General features: G+C 45.3%; 1 protein-coding gene across 1 annotated transcript in view; it reads right to left on the bottom strand.

Moving 5' to 3' along the window:
* Positions 1-57: 57 nt before the first annotated feature.
* Positions 58-10,450, bottom strand: part of LOC118323069 (glutamate receptor ionotropic, NMDA 2B-like) — an 86,221-nt gene continuing 75,828 nt past the window's right edge. The window contains exons 14-15 of the mRNA XM_035654989.1: positions 9,866-10,042; positions 58-4,759 (exon numbers count right to left, since the gene is read on the bottom strand). Of these exons, the coding sequence (XP_035510882.1) occupies positions 2,465-4,759; positions 9,866-10,042 (2,472 nt within the window). The 3' untranslated portion in view covers positions 58-2,464. The remainder of the gene's footprint in view (positions 4,760-9,865; positions 10,043-10,450) is intronic.

Genomic DNA, 10,450 nt, shown 5'->3' with positions numbered 1-10,450 from the left:
TGTGGAGCGAGGGAGGAGGAGAGGCTGTTGAATAGTTATCAGCAGGTTAGTGTTAGGAAAAAAAAAAACAGCTGTTGTCATTCAGTTGTGATTTGCTTGCTTCCCTCCACACACACACACACCCGCACGCACGCCAACCTATTACATTGGTGCATTTAGATTAGGGTATAAGATAGAAGTCCGCAATGACAAAGATTACACTCTACACACTCCAGCAGCTCCAATCTCAGGCCAGCACTCCTGCACAATCTCCTGCAGCCCTTGAACTTCTGACATCGCCAGCTAATCGAAGATCAAACCTTTAAATAACTAAAAGAGGCTTCTTTATTCTGTACAGTAAAATGATGAGTCATCATCAGACAGCTCGGGGGTGGGGAGGGGGGTGATGGGACGATAAGGCATGTCTACTGAGTGCCTGAACCTACACTGAGTAAAAGGTCCTGTGCAATAAATGAGGCCTCTCCAGCTAAAAAGACTATCTACATCGGTCAAAGTAAAAAGCCTGGAAAAAGCTTTCGCAAGATGGCCGCCTTTCTGACGCCTCAGTCAGTGTTTAAGAGGCCTCTCTCAAATAGACATCCTCCTCAGCTCAAGCTTTTATCATTGTCATGCGGCAACAACACTTCTCCTACACATTTTGTAGCATTTTGCCTACATAAACGACAGTGCATATATTAATCATACACAATGTACAAACAAAGCTTTCTGTGTGCGCCTCTCAGACCGTGAGTGAAAAGTAATGCCTTCTGGGAGATACTAGTGAGAGGCCGAAAAAGAAGTAAGTGCCTGGTGACTGTTATCATGTAACCTGAATAAAAGAAGTGGTCTAAAGGCTGCCGTGTTGTGAAGTGAGACGTCTATCCGTGACAGTGGGACATCCTGAATACAACAGCTTCATAAAGCACTGCCCATACTTGACATATGAAATAAATTTTACGAAGTTATAAAACATCTTCGACGGCATTCTTGTATCTAAACCAGCAGCAGCAGCGTCTCGAGCCTGCTGTAAATTTTTACTGCAGTTTTGGCTCATAAACGTGAAGAGAACACCGAGCAGCCTCGAAGCATGCCGGTCCGTCCTGGTGCTGCTGCGGCGTGAGGGCCGCATGCGAACTGGAGGACACATCCACTGGAGACCATTAAGGCACGTCCTTCCTCTCAGTATCTTCGGCTTCTGACGGAACGTATTGTTCACAGTAGCACAAGTTCAGGCCGTGTTTTCGTGTGTGTGCGTGTGTGTGTGTACACTTGATTTGTAATGTCTTGAAACATCAAATAAGGATCTTTCAGCTCTAAATGTGTCTTCGAGATCCAGTTTTTCCACAAGGAAGCAAATAAATGTATGAGCATGGAGTAAAATATTCTACAGAAAACAGAAAAAACAGGAGTTAAGGACTCAGTCTTTCTGGCTTGTTTGTTGAACTAAAAACAACCCTCCTGCTGCCACCAGGGGCAGGCAGGATACAACTACAGATACTAAAACAGTAGTGAAATATTATACCAACAGAAAATAAAGCAAGAAAAACTTAGTGATATTATAAGCAGTGTTATCATAATCAGCACTAACATCTTTGTTATTCACAATGTTATCAATATTATTGTTGTTCTTATACCCTGTTTTTTTCTATAAGAATATCTTATTATCATTCATGATTGTATTTCCCATAGCAAACAAGATCAGCTCTTTTGGCATTAGGGATGAGGAGGAGGGATCTGAGAGAAAAAGGAGAGAGGGGGAGAACAGAAGAGTGGGACGAGTGCAGGACGGAGAGAGATGGACAGGCCAGGCTGTCTCCTTCCAGAGAGAGAGAGAGAGAGAGGGAGAGAAGAGGAGAGAAGCACTAGTCATCTCCTGTGTAAACGTGACAATGTCTCCTTTTCTGCGGTGACACAGGGGCAGATGGGCAGTTCGCTCCTCTCTCCGCTCTTGCAGTCTTTCTTCATAAGCGCTCAGCGGGAGCTCTCAGACAGCCATCAAATCGCACCGGGCTCACATGTCCAATATCAAACTAAGATGAGGTGTCACCTCTTTGCGATAATAACCAAGTACATTGACTTCTGCCTCACTGGTGGATGAAATGATGGACTTGGAGTTGGAGTGCATTTGTGATGTTGAGGGGAATGTTAATTGACTGTGTTTGGACATAAAAGTAGAGTAGCTTTGGCCATTTCTGAGAGAGGGTTAAAATCACACACCTCCTCAGGCTGTCCTGATTTTTCTACCCAGATTTTCTTGCAAAAATCAAGATTTCTTTTCCCCTTTCTATTTCACAATCTCTACCTTTCAGTCTTTGCCTCCTCTAGCTCTCTCCTCTTTTACCTCATCTTGCTGTCCCAATATGGGCTAGGGTTGCAGTGTGTGTACAGTGTCTGTAAAATCATCCCTGATCTCCTAACACTATATGTCTCTATTCCTCCTCTCCTTCTCCCTTGCCAATGTCCGCTCCTCCTCCCCCTTTTTCTCTCACACATCAGACTCAATGCTGGAGAGTTTCTCATACACATGGCCATTGCTTCCATTGAAGGGACGCGGGGGGCCGACCCCCAGCATGGAGCCATGGTGGTTCATTCCACCAAGGCTGAGCTCTTTCGGGAACCGGGGGGCCACGTTGGACATCACCCCGGCCGTGGCGGACGCTGGCAGATATGACGCCGTGCTCATCTGGCTCCTGAAGTCACTTCGGCTGTTTTTGGCAACTTGTTGCTGCTGCTGTTGCTTTTTCATGTAATATTGTTTGGCTCCGTGCATCAGACACTGGTCGTCGCCAAAGGTGGGTATAAAGGGGTTTTGGTTTACCCGGTCAGGGTAAAGTGATTTGGATAAAGAGAACGCTCCCCCACCTCCTCCTTCCATCAAAGACCTATCCCTGTCTCTCATGTCTCTTTCTCCGATGGATCGCCGGTGGAGGCCCTCACCGCCTCTGAACAAGCCGAATGGTGAGCCGGATCCTTTCCGGCCCTCACCTCCGTAAAACAATGGGTCCCTGTCTCTTTCCCTTTCTCTCTCCGAGCCCCCGTGACGCTCAAATATGTGTGCGAAGGGGCTGGTGCCCTCCATGTAGCGTTCTTTCTCCTTCAAGCTAACACTTCTGGGTGGGGGCAGCATCCCTCCCATTCCTGCACCGCTCACCCCTCCACCTCCTCCTAGACCCCCCATCAAACTTCCCATCCCACCTGAATCCTCTTTCTGAAGGTCGACAAATGTGTCATATGAGTGCTGCCGCCTAAGTGGTTTGCCTAATCCTCCACCCTTCCTCCTCTGCTGGCCCTGAGGTTGAGACTGAGGGACTGCACCCATGCCACCTCCTCCTCCCCCACTTGACCCTCCCCCCATCTGTTCCAAGAGGTGGTTGTTGTCCTCGCTGATATCGTAGAGGTTTCCTGTCTTTTTACAGCCCTCGCAGCGCATGCAGGTCGCAGAGCTGGGGCGGCTGTTTCCTCCGCCTCCCGAGGACCCGCAGCTTATACCACCACCATACCCACCACCACCTCCTCCATGCATGGACATCTGCTTACCCCCTCCTCCCCCGCTAGCCCGACAGTTTCTGCACTCCCACTCTCCCCCTGCCAGTCCAGATCCTCCCCCGCTCTTTGAATCAGACTTTTTGGGTTTGCTCTTAAGAAAGTCATCCACCGGAACCAGGGTGGTGCAGGCCCCCACTACTCCATCTCTGTTCCCAGGGCCCTCTGTCAGGTCCACATGTTCCCACTGAGGGACACCCTCTTTGGGCCGAAACTGGTCCAAATAAAAATCCCTAACACTCTCCTTTTCTCTGAAGAGATAGTTCGCATCATTGTTTCCTCCTCCACCTCCTCCTCCTCTCTTACGTTCAGAGGGGAAAAGTGGTGGGGAGGTAGAGCGGTGGCCGTGGTAGTGGTGGTGGCTGATGTGGTACGGTTTCCTCCTGTAACCCAGCTCAATCTCGTCCAGCTCCCGTCTGGACTTGGCAGAGGCCGGCCTCTTTTTCAGGCTATCACGGTATTGTTTGCGCTTCTTGGCGTTACCCTCCAGGTTTCCATAAGTTACTGTGTGCGTGGAAATGTCAGAGACATCTGAACGTATATTCCCATCATCTTCACCTCTCCCTCCACAGTAATTATGCCCAGGGATGTATGTGGAACTCGAGGCACCACCCTTAAAGGAGAACTTCCCGTACAGGTCCGGCAGGCCTCCCTTAAAGCCCTGGCCTGAGGGAGGAGTCTGTCCAGACAGCAGGTCAAACTTGCTCATGTTCCTGTGGGTCAGTGCTGAGCAGGGCTGGGTGGTGAAAATAGGGGCCACCCCTCCACCCAGACTGTCACAGTCGAACATGCCGCCCTCCAGAGAACTAGCACTGCCCAAACTATGGGGCCTGTTGGGAGGAGGTCCGCTGAGCCCTAGTGTCGAGCCATGGTGGTGCAGGTAGTGGTCCTGGTACAGATTACTGTCCTTCAGGTGGATGTTGCCAAACGTCCTCTCCACCTCACTGATGTAGTCACTGAACATGTTGTCTTCTGGCAGGTAAGGTGGCTTGCAGTCTGAGTGGCCCGCCAAGCTGCGCCGGTGTTCTGAGATGTCATAAACAGAGGATTCACGGCGGATGAAGTCCAGAGCACTGTGTGGAGAGCCGTTTACCCCCGACAGGGAGGCCATGTTCTTGGCAGTGCGTAGGAGGCGCATGATGTTGGAATGGGTGTTGTTCATGGTGGCTGATGGGGAATTCAATGCTGAGCTGCTCTTCTCCTCAATCTGCACCCCGTGGATACAGCTGTAGATACCCTGTGAGGGGGGAAATATAGGCAGGAAGTGAACATTATGAACATTTGGTCATTTTAACCATTATTATTTAATAATTTCTGCTGATGCTGTCAATACCTTACTCTATTAATACAGTACAGTATATAGTAAGTAAACACAGACATACACGTTACAGGTATATGTAGACATTGACAATTAATAAATAGCGGACAAAGCTTTTGGGTCTGAGAAGTGAGGCCAATGTGGAAGTAACTTGAACCTGCCTTCTATCCAATGTCCAGCAGGGGGCAGCTCCATTTTTATCAAAAAGACCTGCGTTTGTATTCAGCTCTGTTGAAAATGACTTCGACTTCTCATTTGATTTAGTAGCTCAGTAAACGGTTTTCTAATGAGTTTATGGTTTCAGTCTCTAATTTCTACTCTTCTTCCATATAGCATGACATTTATTTAGTAAATTATGGTCCCATTTAGAGTAAAATATACGATAACGCAGAGTGTGCTTTTGCGGGCAGCTATCTTGTGACTTAAGTAATTCTCAGTGAGTCCTTCCAGCGCACCGCATGAAACTCAGATTAAACTGTCAAACTAGGCAGTGCTGATCAGATATGAATCAAGATTCTGTTAGTGTGTTGCCTATTTCTTGCCTGAACTGTTCTCTTATACGTACTTTAATGTACTGTTTATCTATAATACAATAAAGTGTGTGACCCCTACAGACAGGTTAAAACTATGAGAAACCAGTGAGCACAGCTCAATTTTGCAGTACGTCACTGTTGCTGGTAGCAAAAACCCAACATGGCGACACCCATAACGGCAACCTCAAAGCTTCAAAACGATACTCCACAAACCAATGGGGGACATCACGATAGAGTCACACTTATTTATGCAACATGTATTATATTAGCTGTTTGACAGTGTAAGTGAGCATACAGTATGACGATTCAGAGAGGATAGTGTAGCTGGATGATTGATAAAGCCAAAGGGGCTGTAAAAACCCCTGGGTCCCACTGGTCAATACCTTTTAATCAATGCAATTAGAATTTGGCTGAACGATAACCTCTGGCAGTTATTAAACACCTCTGTTTCACTACCCCTCAATGCCACAGGCTACGCCACAATCCCCTCCGAAGAGAAAGGCCAAGCCAAGGAGACATTGGCTGAGTGTTACAGTGACACAAAGATAGACTGCTTTGCATTCAGTGATGTACGATACAATATTAAGATAAAAATGGATGTACAGAGGAGAGCAGACCAGACATGACGGATGGGGACGGTAAAGGATCAGATCAATTCGAAACAATGATTATACTCAGTTTTTCTGGACGTTTGTAGATGAGTATGGAAATAAAGGGATGCTTTGGCCTACTGCTGGAGATAATAGATCAGCTGACCTCCGTCCTGCTCGCCACTGCTGAGGTCAGGACTGAGGTTAGGGGTCAGCCGGCTGTCAAATATTCTCTTCTGTTAAGCTTTGACTCCTCTTTTTATCCACTAATATGACTCTTTGACCCCCAGTTCTCCTTTCCCTAACCACTTGTTTCTGGTAGTTAATTAGCAGTGCCTGCAATGCACCAAGAAGGCCTTCATCCTTCATTCCCGTTTTATAGATAATGTTATTACTTCTTTCAATTTCACAGTCTGTTAACAGCCAAGTATGTAAAGCTTGACAGTGGCTAAAAGCAAGAGAGGTTAGCATAAATACAAAATGACTCAACAGTATTGCAGAAATATGGAATTTGGATGGAGTCTTGAAGTGGAGGACAAATGTATACGCCCACCTGCGTGATATTTCAACTTTTTTTTTCACTTAGAACCATCTTTCAATGTTTATCTGGTCCTTCTCTGTCTCATCTGTGTTTCTTTTTTTCCATCTGCCTGTTTATATAATTTGTCACCACTTCATCTCTTTTGTTTTTCTTCCTTTATTATCCTGATTACACCCCACCTGCTGCCAAATCTGTCACATCTCTCCCCCATGACATCTATGACATCATCCTGTCTTAGGTTGAATTTTGCAAAAGCGTTCACCTTAATTTTAGGATGATCTTCCCCAGTAGCTTTTCACCTGTATACCATAGACAGTGAGATTGTGTTGTACTGAGCAATGGTGTTTGAGGGTGACGTCGGGATGAATATTTGTGCCTTTTTAAGCTCTTTCTCTCTGGCACACGCACAAAAAAAAACAACCACGACCAGGAACAACAACTTAATACTGTAGTGCATCAGATCTTGGACATTTAACAAAGTGATTGCTACTTCTTATTCAACAGCAGATTTTGTCTACTCCACATGCCCACATAATGTAACAGTTGGCAGATTGCTGCCGGCCCATTGCTACAGTAGCTGATTATTTGGGCAGGATGTGTGAATAGCAATAACTGTGGCCTGAGGGTTCCTAAGAATTTTCAATCCACCGGGGGATCAGAGCAAAATCTATAAGTGATTACACTGGTACCAAGAGGCAGAAAATCAACAAATAGCTAGCTGCCCACTCTGTAAGACTGCATATAGAGTGCCTACTGTACATGCAGCAGCTCATAATTTGATACAGTCTGTGTGTGGTGTAAGTATATGGTGCTAAATGCAAATGAACTTAGCCATGATGTGATGTGAGGGCTGTTAAATGAGGAGTGATTAAACCTCTAATACATTTACTGTTCTAAAGTCATTAGAGGCTTTTTAAATCGATATAATTAATTTGTTTCAGTGTTGCAGGTGGGACCCGGAGGAGCAGGTAGCCGGGGGAGAGCCGCTTACAGAACTACCAAGCCCCTCGGAGGGAGGGAACGCTAACCGACCGTGAAGCCATGACCGAAGTCACGTGACTCACGCCGACCGTGACAGATGTCTCATTTTTTACACTGCCGAGCTTAAATGTTAATTGCAGCAATAACAATAAAGTTTATTGGATTATGCTGTGAAATTAAAAAAGCGGAATCAATCTGAGTGGCAGAGCAAGAAAAGAAAAAAGAAAAGAAGAAATGGCCGAGGCTGGAGAGTAAATGAGAAGGAGACAATGTGAGGCTGTGGTCGAGGATTGCAGAAAGATAATAAACTGTAATTTCCTCTGTTGTTGTTTCGCAATGCCCGAGCTCTGTGCTACATATGCAAATGAACCCTCTCAATGAATATTTCCCCTGAATATTTTAACATACTGAATCATCTGGCTGCATTTGTGGACACACAGAGTTCATTTATGTTGTCACATTGTAGCAAAGACAGAGGTAATTTCTGAAAATGAGAGCAATCACTGAATGTTATACAAAGCATAATTGCTTTCAGATCCAGTTCCCATACAAATTATAATGATGTAATAATGAAAAACAACACCAAGCAGCCTGTCTTTGGAAATGAGAAGTCAACTGACATTTTAACAACTGATCTTTTATGCTCCTTCTACACAAACAGACGCGGATACGCACACACAGCTATAAACAAGGCGACAGCAACAACGTAAAATTAACACCATACAAAATAATCAAAGTTGGGCACTGGAGCGTAATATTAGAGCAGAGAGGGGAAAATGTTATGTTGTGTTTTTTTTTCTTTTTTTCTAACGTAGCCTTGCTTTCTTGGCACAAGCAGCTCCGGTGCCACAGCAGCATATCAAATGGAGGGAGAGAACAGCAGTGTGTGGCTCTCTGCTGTAAATTAGCCACGTGGTTTAGCCTGCAGCGCTTCACCTTCAGAGGCACGCAGTGAATTACACCGAAGCCATGTCAAAACAATTGGAATGCAAATCAAATACCTCGGGGGTGACTTTGGTCTCCTGGGATCCAGTAATCTACCCTCTCCGGTTATGTGGCTGATTTTTGTTGAGTGAAATATTGATTTGGGCTCAACATTTTGTAAATATTTACCTTATGGACTTCAGGAAGGCCTAAGCATCAAAACAAAAGGAGCACGCACCTACATCGGTTTATACTTTGGAAGTGAGAGTTTGGGTTGGTTTGGGCATCTCTAAAGCCATGAAGAGTAAAGCACTTTCATTTCAGAGACACGCTGACGATGTAGGGACTTTACAAACTTTACAAACGAGAAGGGGTCGGTAACACAGGTTGGAAAGTTAAAACACATCTAGATGTTTTGTTAGTTTCTAGTTGTTGACTTTGGCTGCAATATCATGCATCATCCATCCTTTAATTCCTCATAGATTTCTCTATACCCTTACCCCTTCTGTCCCATCAGAACCACCTATTTCCCATCTTTCATCCCAACTGTGAGAGAATCTACCCAAACAATGTATGCTTAATGGCATAAGGAAGCATCATATTTTTCATTCATTGTTTTCATTTATACCTGTGAGAGAGTGCTGCCAATAATCAGGATGTATCTTTTGCTATCAGATGAGCATTAACTCATACTAAGAGGTAATGATAAATGCTAAAAAGTAGTGTAACAGTAGCACAAGAGTCATAGATTCAACCACTGGACTGAGTAATGTCAAGTACAGTACGTAGCAATATTATTCTAAAGTTTGCTAAAATCAGCTACAATTAGCCACCATAAGCTACTGGTCATACCAGACCAAGGGACTGGGACTTTTGAGTATACTGAACTGAGCCAGGGTGTGTTTCGTTGCTTGTGAATACAACTCTTCATTTGTGAGAGGAAGTATGTTTTCTTTCTTCTTTCAGAAGTTACAAAGTCTCAAAGCTGAAATCCTCAACTTTCCAGATATTGGCACCTTTTGTATTTGTGAGAGGCAAAGATAGCAGTTGTGGAAAGTTGACGTTTATTTATATCAGCCACTGCAGAGTTTGGAAGGTGCACCAGGCAGTGAAGTGCAATACTACTGGGCTTCTTTGATTTTGATGCTTGAATACACAGGCATGGTGTGAAATGTGTCAGCTCCAGAGTGTCTTTGTCAGAATTTATTGGCAATCTGAATCTATCAATCAGAATATTTATGAAAAAGTACAAGCCATGACAAGCTGATGGACATTTCTCAGTAGCGAATGTCTCCAAAAGTGAGTAGATAAGCTATTTTTCTCTCTTTTACCACATTAAAGGATACATTTATGATTTATTAATTAATTATGACAGCATTTTGGATATCAGCTCAGTCTAAGTCAGTCTGAGTGCAAACTGTAATTCCATTCTTCCCTTTTCCCCGCCCTGTCTCACCCTGCTGATGGAGAAGACGAAGCCGGGCTGGCCAGAGCAGACGCCCATGAAGCAGAAGCGCAGCTGCCAGTAGAACCAGTGTTCACAGATGAAGGTGATGAGTGACAGAGCCATGGCGGCACCAAGCATGTAGAAAACACCGGCCATGTTGTCCACATCCAGCTGGCTGGACATCACCTCGTTCTTCTCGTCCGGTGGCAGAATCCCCGTTCAGCCACATTTGGGGGACTCCAGCTCCTCCAATTTCACCTGGAAACGGAGGAATGTAAATGACACGGCAGAAGAAAGAGAAGGGCGGGGAGAGTGGTAAAGAGGTGGAAATGATGGAGGAAAACAGATGGTATGACAAGGGAAGGGAGGCAGGAGGAGGATGATGAGAGGGTCAGAAGGGAGATGGTAAAGGAGTTGGATTGGAGGCAGCAACAAGGAAAGTTAGGATGGGGAGCAAGGAGGGAGGGAGATACTGTGCGGATGGACAGAAGAAGAGAAGGAGACAGACCAGGGGATGGGGCATATTGGACGACACATGGAGGAAGTGTTTTATAATTCGATACGGGAATTCAAATAAAAAGAGAGGGGATGCAA

This window comes from Morone saxatilis, unplaced genomic scaffold, assembly GCF_004916995.1.
Source record: "Morone saxatilis isolate NCDOM2014 unplaced genomic scaffold, NCSU_SB_2.0 Contig14, whole genome shotgun sequence".
NCBI lineage: Eukaryota > Metazoa > Chordata > Actinopteri > Moronidae > Morone > Morone saxatilis.
This window is presented reverse-complemented; position numbering and strand designations above follow the sequence as displayed.